The sequence below is a fragment of the Misgurnus anguillicaudatus genome, chromosome 19, assembly GCF_027580225.2.
Source record: "Misgurnus anguillicaudatus chromosome 19, ASM2758022v2, whole genome shotgun sequence".
In the NCBI taxonomy this organism is placed as follows: Eukaryota; Metazoa; Chordata; class Actinopteri; order Cypriniformes; family Cobitidae; genus Misgurnus; species Misgurnus anguillicaudatus.
This window is the reverse complement of record NC_073355.2, coordinates 269272-291368: the sequence shown is the minus strand read 5'-3', so window position 1 is coordinate 291368 and position 22097 is coordinate 269272. Positions and strand designations below refer to the sequence as shown.

Here is a 22097-nt window from a genome sequence, read left to right as displayed (position 1 = left end):
ATGAACCATTTTCGTAAAATACGAGATTGTACACTCCGAACGAGCCGCCATTATGCTTTTGAAATTCAGGAGAGTACCTAGACCCACGTGACGCGTTCGTCCAATCAGCTGCAGGTCAATGACGTAGTACAGACGGTCGTTGTTTTGATTAATCCACTTCTCATTGCATTGATCTGTATGTTAATAATTCATCTGAATTTACTTTTAATCACGTTTTACAGACAAGAATGAATCATTTAAAGAAGATAAACCCCATTCATTCATGTAATTTAAGCAAACTCCTAATTAGCTAATCCAACACATGCCCAAGTTTATTTTTTGAGTGTTCTTTGCAGGGGGAGAGAAGGGGGCCAAGGGGAAAGGACGGAGCTCCTTCGTCCTCGGTAAGTATTTTCTCTTCCTTTAGTTCTGATCGTGGCTTCCTTCTTTCTTTTTAGTGCACACGTGGCGCCCTCCTCGGCTCCTGGAGGCAAAAGAACACACAATTACTTGAGAGAAGTCTAGCGGTCACCTGCAGTTAGGAAGCCTTCCCCTTTGGGAGTCCGGTATCAACCCCAGAACCGGGACAAAGCAGGACTTCGTTGATGGAGGTAGGCCCTTCCTCCCGTGTCTCGGAGATCTTTCTCTCCCTGTTTCCTGTGATCACAAGAATGAATAAGATATTCTGCTCTGTCTCTCGTTCCAGGTGTTGCAGATGTACTGCGTGGGACTCGCAGGCGTGATAGGTAAGTGGGTCAAAGACGAGACGTCACCATTTTGGTGTCCGCATCAAATATAATTTACAAAAGTGATTTTACATACAAAAAAAACATATAAAATGCAAGTAAAATGTCTACTTTTATGTTTCAAATAACTTTTGTGAAAATACAATGACCAAATATGAGTTTAATAATGCTCCAAAGTGTAAAATCGTCATTCAGCGTAATGGTCCGGACTATGATTTTACTAATACATTTTGAAATAAACGTATAAAATACCATGTTAAAAAAAATATTTGCTTCCTTGGCATGTTCACATAAGTGTTGGCTGTTTTATATTAATAGGACTATGTGTTATTTTTTTTCGTTAAATATTGAAACAACTAGGGGACTTTTGTCCCGAATATGCAGTTTGTCAGAGGTCATTCAGTGTAACGGGATCAGGAATCCATTTTGAAATTAAATAAACAAACAATACTCATCAAGCAGTCTGTGACATCATCAAAAGGCCCCCTGAAGACCATGTGGTGATTCAGCAAGGTAAGTTTATTGCTCTTAAATATTTGATAAATTCACCTTTTCATAGTGTGGTATCTTGAGTTACAAAAACGACTGTCATTCAGTGAAATGCAAAAAAACACTTTTATTGTTAGATTTTTTTGAAAAATAAGTAGATGTTGTGAATAATGATGATAAACCTTTCTGGTCAAGTTCACTGTTTGATATAGGTATCTAGTTGTTTACTACTAATATTAGCTTAAGTAAAAGTTTCGTCATTCAGGGTAATGTTTTGTCATTCGGTGTAATGCAAATTGTATGTTACACCACAGTGTCATCCATTACACTGAATGAGAGTGTCACTGTTTAGATAACATTTTTAGCATTTTATTTCTATTTCAGATAAATGAGGGATGTTTAGCACAAAAAAATATATCAAACTTTATCAATATTAATGTTTTAATGCATTTTTGTCGTTTTGGTACTGATTTCTTTTAGATGCCCACAAACAAATTTTTTTTTGTTCTGATAAACACAAAGGAAGATATTTTGAGTGATGTTTGTGGCCGGACCGTTCGTGGACCCCATTTTATTCCATAGTATTATTTTTAGTATCATAGTATGGGGTCCACAAAAGGTTTGGTTGCCAACATTTCTCAAAATATCTTCCTTCCATTTATGCGGGTTTGAAACAACACGAAAGTGAGTAAATGATGACAGAATTTTCATTTTTGGGTGAACTATCCCTTTAAGAGAGGCCACTGATTCTCCGCCCATAATACAAATCCTGATAACATGTCATTTATGTTGCCAAACAGAAAGTATTTTTAATTAATAACACGTTTTATGTCAATAATTACATGGAATCTGTATTTCAGCAACCAGAGAAGAAAGCAAGCTGCCTTGCTGCAAATCCTGATCACCCGTCAATCAGGAATTTATCAGATGCTGCAGCTGAGAAGAGGCAAAAGCAATGGCGGGAAAATCAAAGAAAACACAGGGCAGAAGCTAAACGTATAAGGACAGTTCTGGATCTTATTATACAGTATTACCACCTGTTCAGTTAATTTTTACGAATATGATATGTATTGTGGAATAAAATGATTATTAATTTCAGCAACTACTTCTGTGATTTGTTTAGGAATAAAATGATACAGAATAATATTCAAAACATTGCAATAATGGAAACAATGACACTTTTGTCAAAATGTCATTCAGTGTAACAAACCATGGTCATTCGGTGTAACAGATATATTTATGTAGAAATGAAACAATATACTTATTAAAATATGTAAAATAATGTGTGATCCTACAAAAATTTTATTTGATTTGAATTGATTTTCACTTCCTTACAAAAACTTCTTTCTGACAAATGGGTAAAACCTAATGGTTTAAAGGATATTGGCGATGTAAAATGCTTTAATATGACAAATAGTTAGTATTTGGTGTCTGCACTGTGATCTATAAATAGAGTCTTGTAATGTGTCATCAAATAATAGTTTTTCTAAAAATGTCTGATAATATTTTTTTGCATAAAAATATTGTTACACTGAATGACATTTTAGTTGGTGTCCTCTGTAAAATTCCAGTAAAAATGTATGGTAGTAATTATTTTTTGCTCAGAAAAACAAAGTTAAACAAGACATATTCTAATGTATGTGAAAAAGACTAAATTTAAAGCTCTTTTACACTTTTATTTTTTTTATGCTTTAAACCCCCTTTTCGTCTTTGACCCAAGTATAACTCTTGATTTAGGTTTACAGGCTCCTGTTCCGCTGACGTGCTACGTGGGACTCACAGGCGTGAGAGGTAAATATAACTCTTGGTTTGGGTTTACAGGCTCTTAGCTCTAAGTTTTTATTTTTTATTTCGTTTTGTAATGTGTTATTTTATTTCAGTTTAGTTTTAGTTCTTTTAGTGGTGCATAAATAGTTTTGATTTCGTTTCTATTTTTCAAAAATCATTACTTTTAGTTTTTATTTAGTTTTAGCCTTGCCAAATCTGGAAATGTTGAAAATACGATGAGAATAAGAGGATTTAAAAAAAAAAAGTTTTGTTTATTTGTTTATTTAAGGCCAGGACAAATACCACACCAACCAACACTCTAAATTCTGTTGTGTTATTTGGGTAAATATAATATACATATATAAATATACATGTTTGTTTATAAATAATCATATGCTGGGTTGTTGTTAACCCAAACATGAGTTAAAACAACCCAGCATTTCATTGAAACAACCCAGCATATGTTTATTTATAAACCAACATATGTGTTCTGTCCACTGATCTATATAAATGACTGGATTGCGCATGACGTCACACTTGTGAAGCCACCGCGCCTCCATGTTTGTATACCCAAACGTTCTATTAAATCAATGGACGGGATCAGATTTTAATGATAAAACATCACTTTACTAGTCTTCGTTTTTATATGTGAAGTTACCCTGTACATTATTACAACACAAACGTCCAAAGCATGTAAATAGTTATTTACTGAAAGTTGTACATTTTGCGTTTTAATCAGTTATTATACATTCATCTTCATTACAGTATCAGATCAGCAGACAGACCACAGCATATTTAGTATTAATGACAAACCTGCTCATTCTGAATTCTAAATAAATAATCATACTTTGTACCGTATGTGCATGCAATAATTTGCTTGTTTTGTAATTATGTTATCTAAACTTACAAGTTACCTAAACTTATTTAGAGAAATAACGCTGACCGTCACAGTGTAGCTGAATGTCAAAAAAAACTTTATTTATACCCGTGTCATTAACAAATGCAACAGACACACTCACCTTAACGTTTTTTTATAAATCCATTATCCTGCAAAACATAAACATTGCAAATAACACCAGAATTAACAAATAATTAACGTACACATATCCTAAAAATTAACCTTGTATAACTGATACGCTGTAAAGGGGGTACATTTTGATCATGATTTTGAATGGAAGTCAATGACGCCGTCTGCCGGTTTATATAGATCATTTATATAGATCAGTGGTTCTGTCCAATATTTTCCCAGCATTGGGTTAAAAATAACCCAGATAATTTAGAGTAAATCAGCACATCCTACTTGTACAAACTGCACAACAACTGAAAATCAATGCAAAGTTTAATGTTCTGTCTATGAGTGTCCATTTCTGTACCAGAAGAGATCGCTGTACTAACATAATATACCTATTTGTTGACTAAATATTAATATATAATATTATATTAATATATAATATGATTATCCGCAAATGCATATAATAGTTTCAGATTAGTTAAGCGGACATTCTGCATCATAGCAACCAAAAAGCGTCAGCTAACACTGCCAAGCACGCGGTTGGCGTCAGCGTTTTCAGCCATATTTAACGTTTTAATGTTTCCGTGTACAGTACACTGAGATAATTAAGCCTTCTTCAGTTATTGTAATGGTTAGCCAGCAGAAACATTGTCTTACTAAACTAGCCGTTAGCAACAAGATGATGTTTTCTGAACCGAACTGTTGGCTCGTGTGGCAGGGATCCAGTGCCCTGACAGCGTCATACACATCACGTGACGCTGCTGTGCAGGTCAGGAGTTCTAATAGACTGCCTGGTGCCACCTATTGGTCATTAATGATTCAGCAACATCTGCTCATTTGCTTATGATCTGGTAATATGAGTGACTCTGTGTTCAACTGCTGATCCAATAACATTTAAAAAACGAAAACGGAAGTTTTGTTTTCCTAAATTTTAGTTAGTTTTACAGGTCCACATTATAGTTATAGTTTAGTTTTCGTTTTTTTTTTTAGAAACCTTCGTTTTTATTTTATTTAATTTAACGAAAATGTTTTTTCACTAATAGTTTCAGTTTTCGTAATAGTTTTCGTTTACGATAATAACCCTGCATGGGACTCACAGGCGTGATAGGTAAGTATAACTCTTGGTTTTGGATATATAGGCTCTACTTGCACTGAAGGACTTCTTCTTTAAGCAGCATTTACGATGAGTGAAAACTGTACATCACCTGACCGGGGTTTCTTTGCTCTTTACAGATCAATGCTGTTATTGCTGCAATGTTTCAATCACTGTACTCATAGTTTTCTTTTTCGGCGAGGTACACACAAGCCAGGGGGAATAATGATGTAGATCCACGTTGGTACCACCGTTTCTGCACTCCACGAGCCCACACACACGGTACTTCAGCCGGACCTGGGGTAAGTATGAATGGCAGGAGACACAGCACTACACAGCAACACTCCAGTGCACACACGTCGAATTAGCACACTCACTCTTTCGTGAAATATAAGGCCAGTACTCTCACACTCGATCCAGCTTTGTGCCGGGGGGAAGTCGTTGGAGCACCGTCACAGCGAGTGGGATAGAGTTCGTCAGCCCCCTTACAGCGCTCTGCGCACCTCGTCCTTCCTTGGCACACCCACCGACTTCGATCTTCTACGGTGGGGCCACTACAGAAAACAAAGATCCTTCCACACAGCAGTGAGTTTATAATTTATCGACTCATCCAGAAGTAAACAATGAATGTACTCACGACCTCTGTTTTGATCTCCTTTCCCCACAGCTCCCGGGTCCTTCCTTCCGCTGTGCAGTTCTTAGGTCGTCACAATCTACTCGGGTTTCGCTGTAGATGACTTTCCAACAGCTCTCACAACATCACACACATCAGGTAAGTAATGGGTTGCAACAACACAGCAAATACCCTTTCCTGGAGGTTACCGGCGAAACGCAGATCTTTCCGATACTCCAATACATCCTTGCACAATGTACAGCCTGTCTCTTCAGTCCCCATGCCAAAATGTCGCTGACTGCTCTCTCACAACGACCACAATCGACCACTTCCTGGTTTCCTGATGCTGCTTTTATCCTCCTCACGCACACGGTTTATCCAATGGCCGTTCGCCGCGTCATTGCACACACCTGGCGTGTGTTTCGCCCTGATTTGCGTTGCCCGGGGTTACCCGGAAGTGCCGTTGTTTGCGGAAGTTGGTCCGGGCGGAACCTTCTCCCACTATTTTCAGTTCCGCCTGTTCGTCACTCGTGACATAACCATTTTTTCTGAACTGTCTTTCCACTTAACACAATGCAGGTGTTTTTAGTAATAAAATTAGAAAAACTGTCATTGAAAGAAACTTAAACAATGCTTAAACAATGCCAGCATCATATGCAAAACCTGAATAAACTGCATTAAATTTGTGATGTGCCATCAGTTGTGGTCTTGACCGGTCTTGAAATAAAATTCGGAGTCCTCTTTGGCCAAGGAAAAATTTAAAAAGTGGTCTTGAGACCGGTCTTAAGAACTACAACACTACAAATGAGATTTTACTTGTATGAGGGATTTGCTAAAGCTGAAATGGATTTTTTTAATAACTGACAATTTGATAATGGTGACCATAGGGACTGTCTCTAACTCCATAATATATACATTTCTACTTTATACAGCATTTAAATGGAATAACTTAGTCAACAAACAGTCACAAAACCAACTGTTCATGTAGTTATCAACTATAATGCACATTTTTTAGATTTTTGATATTTACGTATACATTATTACTGTAGAGATGGTCCCTAAATTCAAGAACATCAAACAACTTTATTTATTAAGTCTTGGCTACACATCTGGTAACGGCTAAGACCCCAACTCATGTGTATCAGCAGTCCACTTCAAAATAAATTAAAAATTATGGGCAGGAAGTTACATTATGACATTTGGATTATCATGTCAGGATAACAAGAAAACAAGCAAGCAAAAATTAAAACATGGATGACCTCTCCGTAGACATGCCTTACTGCTGGGTTTAAAACCTTTTAAAATCTTTATCAAATCTAATTTCTTGCTGATAAAATCTTAAAGTGCTGAGCATAACTCAAATATTCTCTACAGAAATGATTTTAAGATGTCTGCACCATTTAAACTGTCCCTGACATTCACACAGCATGCATTGCTGTTACTCTGATTAAATTTAGAGTCTCTTTAGGTAAGATGAGCCCATTTCTCCTCTTCAAGGTGTTGAACGTGCCTATAGTCCTCTGCTTACCTCATAAGCCCAAACCAGTACTAGTTTCAGAGCTGACAACTCAGGTTAAAGGCACAATTATCAGTACAAAATGTATTCTCATTGCTGTGATCAAAGCGACTCATTTACACCCCTCTCTTCCTGTGTCACGTTCCTCTGTTCCAATGCATTTTGTTATTCACTACAACCCAACAACTACGCGTGTGTTCGCAATCATTTTAACCGGCCGACACGCTTTCTCCACACACACGCATTCTGTCCTGTGGCCTCTCACCTCCATGACACCTTCGGCTACACCCGACTGCAGGGCATCAAGGGGAAGGGAAAAACTTCAAAGTGGCCGGAGGGGGAAGTGCTCCATTTTCCTGCCACTTGTCATCATCTAAGAGGTTTTGCCGTCTCCCTTATTACTTTAATCAATTCCAACTGCTTCAAGAGGCTTTGATGGGGGAGCGCGGCTGAGCATACTGGAAGCACCTGCTGCCAAGTCGAGCACAGGTGGCAATACAGAGAAATAACAGCAGACATTACAACAATCACATCACTATACACTACTACCATAAGAAGAAGAACACAAAAGAAAACAAAGGAAGAAAAAGAAAAGTGTTTTATTTCATCAGTCACACGTATAATACAAACAATCAACAACATGAGATTACTGCACTGTCCAGAGATGTCTGGGCTGTCCATGTTCAGTTCAACAAGGTAATGCCGCCATCTGCTGGCTAAAAATCAAGAAGCTGTGAAAGAAACTTTAAATTAAACAACAGCTATGAGACATGGATCAGATATATTATTGAAAACACAGAAAATAAAAACAAACTGCCACCAGGCAAGAATAGAGTAACTAACACATCACCTGTTTGATCATGCGGTGCAGACCAGCAGAACACAGGAAATTATTTGTATTTAATGCACACTACATAGAATAATAGAAGGACAAATCTATTTATGTATATCTTATATGTTTGATTTGGCGACAACAACAGCAGCAGCGCCTGTAACCTCATTGTATGCTGAGTTTTACAATGACAAGGAGGTTTTCATTCATTCATCAAAACAGAGTAAATAAAATAAACATTTGGAGTAGGGGTGGGCAATAGGGGAAAAAACATATCACGATTGTTTTTTTTTTTTGGGGGGGGGGTGTCGTGATTTTGCGGTTTTATCACAGTTCTTTATCATGTTGGTTTTTTAAAGACTATTATAAAACGGCTCGTTCTGGTTCTTCATTCTGATTGGTTGAAACACGTTCTAAGCCGTGATAAAATACCCCGGCATCACAAGTATCACTGCGCCACTGTTGCTGCGTACTAATTTATGAAAATAAACACCACAGTCTTTAATCATTTTTTAATTTTTCTACATTTGCACAATTATGGCGATATCCAGATAAATGTCAATAAATATTGTTGAGTCATCTCGTCAATAAAGAGAAAACGTTCTCTGAGTTGTTTTTGTCTTAAATTGATATTTCCGCTATTATCCACTAGATGGCAATCTTACCCAACTTAAACACTGACGTATTCACTCGACACAACAGCATTGTGGGGGATTTAGCGTGACGTGTACGTTTTAATGGGTCTGAATCTGATCTCTTACAAAAGTTCTTCACAAAAATGGAAAAATGGAAAATTTGAGAGGTGATAACTGATAAGAGAACAAATTAAGGTAGGATGAAACTTTTGTTGTTGTTTGAAAGCTGATGGTCTGTTCTTTCATTTGATATTTTATGTTTATTTAAAGCAGGGGTCTCAAACTCAAACTGGCTTGGGGCCATTTCTGAGATTGACATTTCATCAGAGGTCCGCAGAGCTATTTTAAGGTTCAAAAAAGTACAATATTTCTGTAAATGTACTGTTTCAATTCTATTATTTAATGTATAATAATAGCAGTGTTTTTTATCTTTTAAATATACATTATTTTATAAAAGTAAATAATTTCTTAAGCTTATCTTTAATAACTAAGGCCTATTAAAACCTTGCACTTAACTAACATATAAAATGTTTGTATACATTTATAAACTATTATAAAAAATTACCATCAGTGTTTTGATTTATTTTGGATTGTTTTCAGTCATAGTATTGACTTCAGTAGTTCCATCTTTGTTATTCCACAGTTTTAATGAATTTGTTATTATATGTGGAAAAATATTAACAAGTGAAAGTGATCCTAAATCTTTTAAATGGGTAGTCAATGTTACATAAGCTAGTTAAACAGAAAAAAATAACACTGCTCTATGTGTAATTGCATAGCAAGCTACATAGTAATATATTATACTTCATTATATATACTTCATTATATATAGCAGTATACATACTTTTATCCTCTGTACGTTTCTCCTCATCTTTCCTCTTTTCGTAACCTGGGCACTTTGATGGCTCTTTTTCTTATCTGTAGTTTATGTGTTGCATTAAGGCTCTCGGTGTCTCCATTAGAAGTGACTTGTTGATGTTTACCCACCGCAGCTCTTCTCTGAGTAACAGCTGATATCCACCCGGAAGTAACAAATCTTCTCTGGACAAACACTACAAAGTCCCGACCAGATTAACTGATCGCATGGTGATAATGATATGATTGACGCGAGGTTCAGTTGAGGAATTAAAATCCGACCACGCATTCCGTTATCCTGGCAATCACCGGAGCGGCGCGCGCGGCTCATGGCTGCTTAGCAACGGGTGACCCCACGCCACGGAGCGCAACTTCCGCTCCCGAGCACTTTAGAAAGTAAGAAACGCCTTAACACGTGTTGTTAGACACGACATGTGAACGAACTCTTAAACGTTTAAATTAAAAATCAAACGAATGTATAACAAAGTGAATAAAAATCTTTCTGCGGACCAGATTATGTTATATTGTTGAAAGGTGCCGCGGGCCGCAAAGAGGGGGAGGGCGGGCCGCAAATGGCCCGCGGGCCGGGAGTTTGAGACCACTGATTTAAAGAATATTTTTTTCTGTAAGGCATTAAAGCTATGGTCTACGATTTCAAAGATTGTTCATTATTAATAACCTCGTTTAGATGCTGGTTATGGTTCTACAGTAAAATCCTAAAAATATGAAGAGAAAAAAGAATTTAAAAAATCCATTCAGTCTATTGGGTAGCAGATAAGTTGACCAATGTAAACTGTCCGGCCGGACAGCCTACATTGGTCAACTGCTCTCATCCAATCCCTGCTACATTTGAAAATCCACCTCGTGCTCGCGTCTCCACCCCATCGCACACCACCCCGCCCCTCTCCTGCCTGCCACATGAAATTTGTGTCAGTGTATGGTAGCTAGCGAATCGGAATGTTATGCATCGTGTATCACGGGTCAAAGTAATTATATTTACAAGGATTGTGTGAGGTGTTACATAAATATGATATTATCAATCTGACAACATGCTCATGCTGCCGGTCGGCATTGGAATGTTAGCCGTTTAGCATCGCGTATCACGGGTCAAAGTAATTATATTTATAAAGTCATTTCTTGAAGCTCAGGAGGGGAAACGTATGCCAAACGTTGTTGTGAAAGTAAATAACGTCAATTACAATCATAATTGTAATTGTTCATTCCTTCAAGGCTTTATGTGTTTACTGCTCAGTAAATCTCTGTTCTGATGTTTACTACCAGTGATCACAGCTTGAATGAGTGACGTTGTTCAGGTGGTTTCCCGGTGGGAGGGATCAGGTAGCACAGAGGGGCGGGATGAGTTTTTTAAAACTTACTAACCGTCTCAGGCTTTCTAGACCGATTTTCAACATCGTAGACTACAGCTTTAAACTAAAACTGGGTGACAACTTAAAAAAAAAACGCTGACGGGGAAAGAATTAAGCATGCTTCCATATTTGATCATCACTTCAACAGTTGCACGATATAAAGGTTAATGTCTAAATTAAATTAGATGAATGTTGATTTATAAAATAAACACCACAGTCTTAAATCATATTTTCATTGTGTCTTTGCTGCATCTGTGTTGTTTGTGAACTGCGCTCTGTTGCAGCCACACTTGATTCTGAGGAACTACTTTGTTTGGCGGAAGACTAATATTTGTACTAATATAATTACAACTTATTTGTGTTTTATTTTATGAAATCCTGCTATGTCTATGAAGTAACCGTTTTATAAAAGCAATAAGTCCCGCGAAGCAGTGGGGTAAAGGCCGGGGTATACTTTTTTCCGCGTCCACGTCTGGCTCGCGCGCGCACGCGTCCACGAAGCTTTCCGAGTATAGTCCCCGCGGCTACACGCGGATGGCCGCGTTCGACACTATACGCAATACAAATGATTTCTTATTCAAATTATTAGTCTAACAGGCTGTCAGGGCAGCACTGATTTGGCGACATTTACAGTACATTAAAACATTAGGCTAGGTGAAGAAAAGTTACTGATCCACCATTGCAAACACAGTTTAGAACAAACAACAAGACAACAAAGAACAGGAATCAAACAAACATGCTCCACAGCTTTCTGTTCTTGGAAGAAGTAAAAGTTAAAGAAGAAAAACGATAGTGTGTGTGCAAATGCTGTCTATTTCCTTTGTATAATTGTTTATAGTGGAGTGTCCTGTCTAAATATTTTCACGCGCATGCGCTGTCGTACGCGGACTGTACGCGCACTGTCTCAAATTTTGGGCTGCACGCGGAAGGTCCCCGCGGCCGGCCGCGGACCCTCCTGATGACGAAAATGACGTCATGCGGACGTCCCTAGTATACTTTCGGCTTAACAGTGCATTTTATAACAGCTAAGGGGGTTTTAGGCACTCCGCTTCGTGTCGTGCCTAACAATGCCCCTTAGCTGTTATAAAATGCACTGGTAACCCACTGCTTCTTGGGGCTTATTGCTTTATTTTGCCATTACTGAGCCTTAATACAGCCATACTAATGCCCCCATTTAAAAATGCAGTCCTACAAGGTAACAAATATGCATGGACAGTACGCATACAACAGAAACAGTGCGCGAGAAAAGACAGGACACTCCACTACAAAAATTACACCATGGAAATAGACAGCATTTGCACAAACACTCTTGTTTTCTCTTATTTTATTTTCCCTTCTTCCAAGAACAGAAAGCTGTGGAGCATTTTCCTCACCATAATGCTGGATTTCTGTTTTTTTGTTTTCTTGTTGTTTGTTGTAAACTTTGTTTGCAATGGTGGATCAGCTACCTTTCTTCACTTATCCTATTATTTTTAATGTACTGTAAATGTTGCAAATCAGTGCTGCACTGATGGCCTGGTAGAATAATCATTTGAATAAGAAATAATTTGTATTGCGTACGTGTCGAACACGGCCATCCGCATGCAGCCGCGGTGAGCATACTCCGAAAGCTCCGCGGACACGTTTATAAAAGATCTACAACTATTTATATATAAATAGTCATTGTACTGCAAATACGATCTTAAATTAAAATACACACGGTCCTTTAATTCTCTTATATTAACTGTATTGCAGAAGCCCTGAACTTTATCATGCATGAAATGAAAGATCTGTCAGTGGACTAAACTCACCAGCTGGGGTAAAATCTTTTCATAGTGCTCAATATTAACTGTATCACAGTCTTCATTCATGGCCTGTTTAACTGATCGACGTGTCGCCTCTGAAACATAAAGATTCACACAGATGAATAGAGATGAAAGAAATCAACTAGATTAAACTGTAGCAGTACAGCGAGAGTCATCTTACCTTCTACAAACACTTTCAGCATCTCACCCACCAGTATAACAGCATCACTACTGACTGTGACAGATTTAAAACTCATCAATAATCTTCCACAATAAACTAAAGTACTCAAATTTACCTACATTAACATAATAATTATATTACTTGATTGTTATTCATTAGTATTAACATGTGTTTACACAGAGTCTGTAGTTTTATATCAGTTAAAACTCATAACATTATGGGCAAATATGTGATCCTTCCTAAAGATGAGATTAAGATCATCCAAGTTTGATTTCTATCATTGATTTCCATGTTCTTACGCTCAAGTCAATATTACAGATTATGTTCACTGAATCTTCTTTACATTACACAGGATGAGTTTATGTAGTAAACAGTAAATCACACCAAAGACTTTAGCTGGGCTGAGTTTGAACAAGCACAGGCACATCTAATCTCCCTTTATAAACGTCTATACGTTAATGTGGTGTGGTGGTTTCAGGTCAGAGAAATGGTAAAACAATAAAATATATACAGGAAATTGCTTTAAAGTAGAGGTCGACCGACATGGCTTTTTCTCTGGCCGATGCCGATATTTAGAAATCCGGGCAGCCGATGGCCGATTTTCTATAAGTACCAGGGTACCTGCAGGTTTACAAGAGGTAGATTTAAGACTTTTTAAGACCTTTTTAATACCATGCAGAATTAAATTTAAGACCAGCATCGTAGTCACAAAATGAACACACAAACAACACACAATACCACCAAATACCATCCTTAACGCGAAGTTTATTGGCAAATAGAACGAGTTATACAAAAAAAGCAAAACAGTCTTTGAGCTGACTAAGCATTAGGCAGAACATTGACAGCCTTCAAATATTTTAAACACTACACAGCAGTAACATGAGGCATGTACACTTAACGTTTAAAGGGATAGTTCACCCAAAAATGAAAATTCTGTCATCATTTACTCTCATGTCTTTGTTCTGATCAACACGAAGGAAGGTATTTTGAGGAATGTTTGTAACCAAACCAATCATGAGCCTCATTCACTTCCATGATATTCTTTTTCCTCCTATGGAAGTGAATGGGGCTCATGATTGGTTTGGTTACAAACATTCCTCAAAACACCCTCCCTCGTGTTGATCAGAACACAGACATGTATACAGGTTTGTAACAACATGAGAGCAAATGATGACAGAACCCCCACCCCTGGGTGAACTATCCCTCCAACTTTGACATTTATAAACATGAACTTAAACATTTAATTTTTACTGCATTGATCTAAGTTCTTTGCTCTTTGTCTCCAAATCTGTCTTTATTTGCTGTAATTCATTTGTTTTTTCTTTGTATCTCTTTCTCAGTGTGTTTGATTTTGTAATGAGTTGTGCCATCAAGGTGCCAGCTTTTCCTTCAGCTTCTTCTGCAAGCTGATCAGCATCCCACTCCAGGCTCATAGATACCTGGGGACCAGAACTCTCTTTTTCAGGTCCTCAATGTTTTCTTCTAAAGCTTTCCGTTTTTGTGTCTGGACGTCTGTGATTTTCCTGGCTTTCTGCTGATTAAGGTGGATTCTGTATCTAGACCTAGCAGATGCAGCAGAGGCCAGTAACTCCTTAGCGATAGGGACACTGAGGACGCCCCCACAGATGTTGACATAATCACATATCAGTCGATGGGTGATCATTGTCTCTTCCTGCATATTGCAGGTCTCCACTTCTTTATTTACAGAGAATCCCCTCTTGACTGTAGCCTGCCCATGGGACAAGAGAAGCAGTTTCCTGCAAAAGCCCCATAACTCAGTATAGCGTTGGGCAAGAACACCGTGCAGGAATGTGTCAAGTCTGGTCTCTGTGGATTGGTATGAGATCAAGGTCTCATTTTCAACAGATAGGAAGTCACTAAACTGCTGGATTATCACATCACCTACAGAAAAAAACTGTTTGAAAAAATTATATTAACTTAATTATTAGTATTTAAAAAATTAAATTATTCACATTTAGAAGCATAATTCATAACTTAATGCACGTTGAATTGAACTATTCTTTCCTACCAGCCGAGACACCTCCTGACAACTGCTGGGCTTGCAAAAACATCTGCACCAGTTTTGTCATACTGCTTATGCACCAGTCAGGGTCAGAAAACATCATGCTGGGGTTCAAACAGGCCACCTGCCTCACTACAGGATACTTCAATGGGCTTTTGTCCTGTACTTTCTGGATGATAGTAGACATCACTTTGACACAGTCTCTCTTAAATTCCAGGACTGTTAGTTCCCCTATCTTTTTCTTTTTCAGTAGTTCCTCATGGATGTAAACAACCTATTATAACCTATTATAAAATCAAGCATTCAGCTGAATCTATGACAATTTAAATGTTATAGGTGAAAGAATACCTTAAGGAGTGATTCTGCACCCAAGCCTATGTTTACTTCCCTAGGGTTGACCCAGCTCTGCTTGTCAGTGACATCCAGTCTAACCAGCTGCAGTGGACTGATGTCCTTGAGTACCTCTTTCTTGACAAAACGCCTCAGCATACTCTGCAAGACACTAATAATGTTACCCAAATATTGCTTTACTTGAAGGAAAACACCACATTTTTCAATATTTTACTATGTTCTTACCTCAACTTAGACAAATTAATACATACCTATCTTTTTTCAATGTGTGCACTTAATCTTTGTACGGTGCATTGTGAATGTGTTAGCATTTAGCCTAGCCCCATTCATTCCTTAGGATCCAAACAGGGATGAATTTAGAAGCCACCAAACTTTAAGTGTATGCATTGAAAAAAGAGAGGTATGTTTTAATTTGTCTAAGTTGAGGGAAGAACATAGTAAAATATTGAAAAAACAGTGGTGTTTTCCTTTAACTACAATTTGATTTAAAACAGAAAAATACTATTGTAGTATAATTTTGTTATAAGCATTGCTCTTTGTGTTTGCTTTATCCCCTTGCCCCATAGGCTATAATAGTTAATAGTAAGACATCTATAAGATTTAAAATAAAATGATAAGCATTAACAGAGTGCTGAACTAGTATAACAATACCTTCAACAGCTCAGCCAAGTCTTTGGCAAGGAACGGAATCACTGGTACATCTGTTTGATAGAAGGTAAGAAAAGGACTAAAGGTCCTTGTGATGGCCATGTAGAAATGTAGTTTTGCCAGAAAAAGAGGGTCTTTTTCGGCAACTTCAAGGGTGTCATAAGAGGCTGTTCCCGGATTTGGTAGCTTCTTTTTCCTAACTGCATCTATGTACATGGTCGCTGACGGCCAGATTTCCAAAGCTCGCTCCACGACTGGTAGATTTTCGAGCCATCTATGTCCACAGAACGTTTTTTGGAAATTTTGTGCATTTGGTGAGTGTGGTAAAATCCTCTCTCCTAGCTGGCGTATTGTGGAAGAGTATGTGCAAGGCCCTTAGAACCTTCTACAGCTGCCACACGAGGAAGCCATGTTTGCAGGCGTTATGTTATGTAGGGTGTGGAGGCCACAGCTCCCTACCACAATTAGCTGTGTGCCACCAAACTGTTCACGTTGATCTTGTTGCAGCAGTTCTAAAAACCTCCAATTGACATTCGGTCCATCCATAGAAACAGATGGTCCAGCTGCTGTGCACATTCCTGAAAATTACAAAGATTTGTTAAATTTGTATTACTGTAGTGCTAAGTGGCACAGCTAAAAAATAGATCAAGGTTTGGTATATTGGTACACAGCAAAACCTTCAGTGGTAATAATCCACAACCAGAGTATTAAAAATGAACACTAAATCAGTGAAGTTTTTGTATTCTTTTACAGAAACCATCACAACACTGTTGTATTATAGGTTAAGTGTTCAAAACACACCCATTATCAGTAAAATGATTACATAATATTACTAATAGTACTAATATCAGCATCAACAACAAACAATATAATTTTGTCTTCTTTGGCTGCTATAAAAACAAAAAATTAAGGGCCAAATGTCCAGCTTAAGGTAAAACTAATCACTGTTAAGGTGACTTTTTGTTATTAATCTTTTCCTCAGTGATTGTGTTTGTTAACAGCATGTGTTCATCATTAATGTCCATTCATCATCACTTCATTATTTCATTCACTTCAACACCGAGTCAGTTTTACTTTATTAACACTAATCTTTAAACCACACTATCTGGGTGGATGACGTTTTAATGTATTTGTATCAATGTATTGTATTGAAGTATTGTATTATCACAGGCTAGAATACATAAAATACATAAAACTGATTATGGGTACTTACTTTGAAATGGTGAAGCAAATCCTGAGCGGTGCCGTGTCCCATGAATTGCGACCCGAGGTATCTTGACTGGACATGATCTTGTCCCCAGTATCTGACATGCAAGTCTAATTGCTTATTTTTGGACATTTCATTGAGGCTCTCATCAAACATTAAAACAAACATTTCCTTGTTAACATCCGCAACGAGGATCTTGGTTATGTAAGGAGCCAGTCCAAATCTTGCAATGTAGGCAGTTTTGTCTTTACCGCACGCAAATGTACGTGCGATTTCGGAGTCTGGGAAAATAGATCAGAAAATGTCCCCAACAGCCTCGTTAGCGTTATAGGACTGGTGTTTTGTTACGGTATGCAGACACCACACTACCTCTGCTCTTAGTGTTGCAGTGGAGCCAAACGTGGTTCGGATGTCTGATGAAGTTGAAACCGCGGAGCTGGCTGCTGATGCGGATGTTTCGCATGCACTTGCGCTGTTTGGTAGGGCTACTGAGGTAACGTTAGGCACAACAACGGAACAGAACTGCGAGATGCCGAGTGTTTTTCGGCAGGTTTCTGCAGCGGATTTGTGTTTCTCACACTGCATGTGTGCCTCCAAAGCTTTGATCCCCATTGTTCCGAGCTTTAGAACTTTCTTACAAAACAAACAACGGACCTCATACACGTTGCCACTAACTGGTCTTAACCACCGCGCAAAATCAGGGTTAAGTAACCAGTTCTCGTTGAATTTACACTTTCCCATAGCTAACGCACACTTTCTCCATTTTTTAATAGCCGGTCCATGCACTTTAGCAAACTCCCTGCGAATTTGTGCTTTAATTGATTCTGCCTATTTAGTTCTGCCTGACACACGACGAACATGTAAAACAGTTACAATCTTCTTGGCGGTCCCGGTTGGACAAGATTTTTAAGACCTTTGATACTCAAATTTAAGACATTTTAATGCTAATTAAAGCAACACCAAAAAGTTTTTTTTACCTTAAAATAACGTTTCCAAAAAAGTTTCAGTGGTTCATCCACTCGAAACAGGGTGAATGGCACTTTCACATTCGCTTTGCAGCCCTCTATCGGCCAAAACCGCACTGAAGAAGTTTCCAACCGTCGGGTCGCAGTCCTGTAGTTCAGGTGAAAAATACAAAAACTTGCTTTACGGCCGACCTACAATCCAATCAGAGCCAGCTATGCTGCAGTATTTACGACAGTGGTAATGAACAATTACGCTTCTAACCTGTAGGGGGAGCGAAGAGCAATAAGTCTTTAGTGTTGCTTTAAGGCCTTATTTTCATAGTACAGATTTTAAGACGTTTTAAGACTTTTTAAGGATCCGCGGACACCCTGAGTACATAATAATCAAAATGTTCTTATCATTAGCAGATATTTTAAATGTAAACATGTCACTATTTAAGTCAAAGTATTTAAAAAAATTATGACGTGTCTTTCTGAAGAGTTTTACAACCTCCTCTGCACCATGCATTTATCAGACACAGATATTACCTGACACTCTGCTGTCTAAACTAAAGAGAAACTAAAGAGATGATTGTTGACTTCAGGAAGAGACAACAGCAGCCCCTTACTCCTCTTATGATCAGTGGATCTCCTGTAGAGAGGGTGAGCAGCTTCAAGTACCTTGGTGTAAACATCTCAGAGAACCTGACTTGGACTGCACACATTCAAGCACAGATTAACAAAGCCAGGCAAAGACTGTACCATCTGCGACAACTGAGGAAATTCAGAGTCTCGCCAGCTATCCTGAAAACTTTCTATTCAGGAGCCATAGAAAGTATATTGACTGCAAAGCCCTTCAGAGAGTAGTGTGCTTAGCTGAGCGCATCTCTGGGTCTTCTCTCCCCTCTATGCAGGACATCTACCTCAAATGCTGCAAAAGCAGAGCTGTTAAAATTATCAAGGACTCCATTCACCCCAGTAACCATCTTTTCACTTTGCAGCCATCTGGTAAGCCCTTCCGTAGCCTGATGGCCAAAAAGGAGAGACTTAGGAGGAGTTTCTTCCCCCAGGCCATCCGGCTACTTAACTCAAAACCAGACTCTTATCGTCATCATGTTTACACTTAATATTCACTTTATCAGAAAGTCATTCACTACCTCACTTTGACATACTGAAAGTGTCAACCTGTTTGCACATTTGCCTCTCGTACACACCTGTGTATCTTAATATTTAAGACTACTGTGTACCTTCATGCACATTATTTTCCATTCATTATTTAATTATTTTCCATTCATTATTTAATTCTACAGTATACATCCTTATATCCCTTTACTTTTAATTTTCTCTCATATTTTTATTGTTTACTTGCATTCCATTCCTTTTATAGCTATATTTATGTATATTGTTCTACTGTGTTGTTTACTTTAATAATTGCACTGTCCTTGGAGCAGACCTGAATCACATTTCACTGCTGATTATATATGCTTTATATAATTGTGTATGTGACAAATAAAAATCTTGAATCTTGAATCATCATCTTTGATTAGTTTTTTTACCATTGCTTTTATTGCTTTGTAGGATAAAATTCCATTTGGTAGACCTGATAAATTATTTATTCATTATAAAGTTAACATAGTAAATGTCTATGTTTTTTAGTTGAGACTGTTATTTAGGGCAAATCTTTCTAAACACATTTACATTCTCATTTCTGAGGCGCTATAAGTGACTGATTGTGCTGACAGTGACGTCTTGTGAGTTTGGTGTTGAGACAGATCTGTTGTTTCAACCATTCATTCAAACGAATCCGTTCAAAGGAGTCAGTTCGCGAATCGGACGCATTGTGTTGTAATCCAGGCTGAGCAGCGCAAAACTGTAAACAAAGTGTTACTGTAACAACACGAAAAACATTTCCTCTGTGGATATGATTTGGTCTTCCGACCTTTCGCCATCAGTTTAAAGAAAGAAAGTGTGCGCACGCGGCTCTCTCTGTCATGCAAACAAAAAATATCATCACTCATTAATCACATGAAATGAGCCTAATCTTTGCACGGACAGTGCACCGCGAGACATAAGCCCGTTGCGCTGTTGTACTGGCTGCTTAATTCACGCGATCCCGCCATCGTTTACTAAAGCTGTTTGTGAACAAGGCATGGCTGTACACACACGAGACGGGAGCGATCAGCTTGCAGCAAGAGGCAGCATCACGAGTTCTACAACAACGCTTAGGTGCCCGCAGATGCGCCTGCCTATTAATCGGCCCAATTTTGCAGCAAAATTGGCCAAAGACGATTTTTTTAAATATGCCAAAAATCGGCCAATTAATCGGCCAGTCGATAAATCTCTACTTTAAAGGTCCAGTTTTTCCTATGTTTTTGAAGCTATGATTGTGTTTATGGTGCCAAGGCCAGAGTGGGACTCATTTTCAGCCCTGGAGTTTCATATATATATATATATATATATATCCGAGTTGTGTGCGAGTTAGTTGAAAATGTCGGTCGGGTGCGGGTTGTTTTTACCTTGACTACAGAACAGTGATGCACGGGTCAATGTATGAATAATTTCAGACATAAAACATTTTTAAATCACTGCTGAAAAATGTCGCTCACGAAAATTATCCATGGTTTTACTACAGTTAAAACAAAAAAAAAAACATGGTTAGTATAGTAAAACCATGGTTTTGCTTATAGTAATCAATACACCAAAAAACATGGTTACTACACTTTTACCACATTAAAACCATGGTTAGTTTTCGTAAGGGGTATACGTTATTAAAAGTTGAATAAGAACTAAAGCAAGCATAAGAAGTGTGTTGATGATTTTGAGGGATGAAACTGCGAGGGCTTTTATATCTTCTGTCAGATAGCAGGAGGATAAAGAGTTGATATGATGGCTGTATGTGAAATATATAAAATCACCACCTCTCACTAAATTGATTATGACTGATAAGGTTTTTATAAATATTGACAACACTGATCACACATGAGCTTTAAACAGACATGTGTGGACAAATGATAAAATCTCACCTTTAGTTTTGTCTTCTTTGAAAAACAGTGTCAAAAGTTTGCTGATGGTTTCCTGTAAATGACACGACTCGACTGTTAATCACTGAAAATCATTATCAGATCAACAAGAATTGCGTCTGTCAAAAACAATAAAATAACGATCTTTAACTTAATCTTAACACGACATCTATAATTATAATAATCTCGTACAATGTCATCTCTTAACGCACCTTTTTAAACACGATCTCATTTGCCGCGCTCTCCATTCTGTCACGCTCTTGGTCATCCGGGCTTCCGTGACGTCACTGACGGAAATGACTTCAATGTTTGCTGCACATAGGCCGTTTCTCAATCTGAAGGCTGCAGCCTCCGGAGGTTGCATTTGGAGACTGCATACGTCATCAAGATTGTCTTATTTCAAAATATTAACAATTATTAAGTTGACTATTATTCTTACTTAATCGTAAATTGTTGTAATATGCCTATGCTTTGCGAATGTAATGCTCATTTAACTAAATAAACCAGGCTTAATGACGTATGCAGCGTGGATACTGTGCATTTGCGCTCTCAGGAGGCTGCAGCCTTCGGATTGAAAAACGTGAGGCTTCGAAACCATAGATATGTATAATAAAGGCTAGATGTCTCGCTCGCGCTGCTGGCCAATTGAGTGGAACGTCCGCATTTGGCGGCCATCTGACGACAGGGCGCTCGCTCACTCGTAGCATTGTGTTTTAATAAAGCATGTGCTTTTAAATGACCATAACTTGCTTAATTTTCTACCGATTTTCAAACGGGTTGGTTTGTTATAAACGTCAAACATGTACCTGTGACACTGTATACTTATACTAAAAAAAATTAATGAAACATGTTAAAGCATCCTGAATTATAGCCATGTTAATAACATTTGTAAGAAACCAAACCATTTCAAAATCGGTGGAAAATTGAGCAAGTTATGGTCATTTAATAGTACATGCATCATTAATGCTACGAGTGAGCGAGCTGCCTGTGGTAAGATGGCCGCCGGGTGATGACGCTGGCTGCAGACTACGGGCG

At 38.1% G+C, this 22097-nt stretch overlaps 2 protein-coding genes across 3 annotated transcripts; both read right to left on the bottom strand.

Moving 5' to 3' along the window:
* Window positions 1-328: 328 nt before the first annotated feature.
* Window positions 329-21655, bottom strand: cenpx (centromere protein X). Of its 2 annotated transcripts, none has more exons than XM_055183028.2 (5): window positions 21275-21655; window positions 21066-21117; window positions 12870-12923; window positions 12695-12783; window positions 329-463 (listed from the first exon to the last, which is right to left on the bottom strand). In XM_055183028.2, the coding sequence occupies exons 1-5, from the start codon at window positions 21308-21310 to the stop codon at window positions 434-436; spliced, it is 261 nt and encodes an 86-aa protein (XP_055039003.1). In that variant the 5' UTR covers window positions 21311-21655; the 3' UTR covers window positions 329-433. The 2 variants fall into 2 exon arrangements, with proteins under 2 accessions (XP_055039003.1, XP_055039016.1); XM_055183041.2 differs by lacking the exon at window positions 329-463 and adding an exon at window positions 7799-7946 and having other exon boundaries at window positions 21275-21628.
* LOC141350947 (uncharacterized) lies at window positions 13981-18978 on the bottom strand. The gene is made up of 4 exons (XM_073856774.1): window positions 15895-18978; window positions 15241-15384; window positions 14899-15148; window positions 13981-14771 (listed from the first exon to the last, which is right to left on the bottom strand). The coding sequence occupies exons 1-4, from the start codon at window positions 16105-16107 to the stop codon at window positions 14299-14301; spliced, it is 1080 nt and encodes a 359-aa protein (XP_073712875.1). The 5' UTR covers window positions 16108-18978; the 3' UTR covers window positions 13981-14298.
* Window positions 21656-22097: the final 442 nt, after the last annotated feature.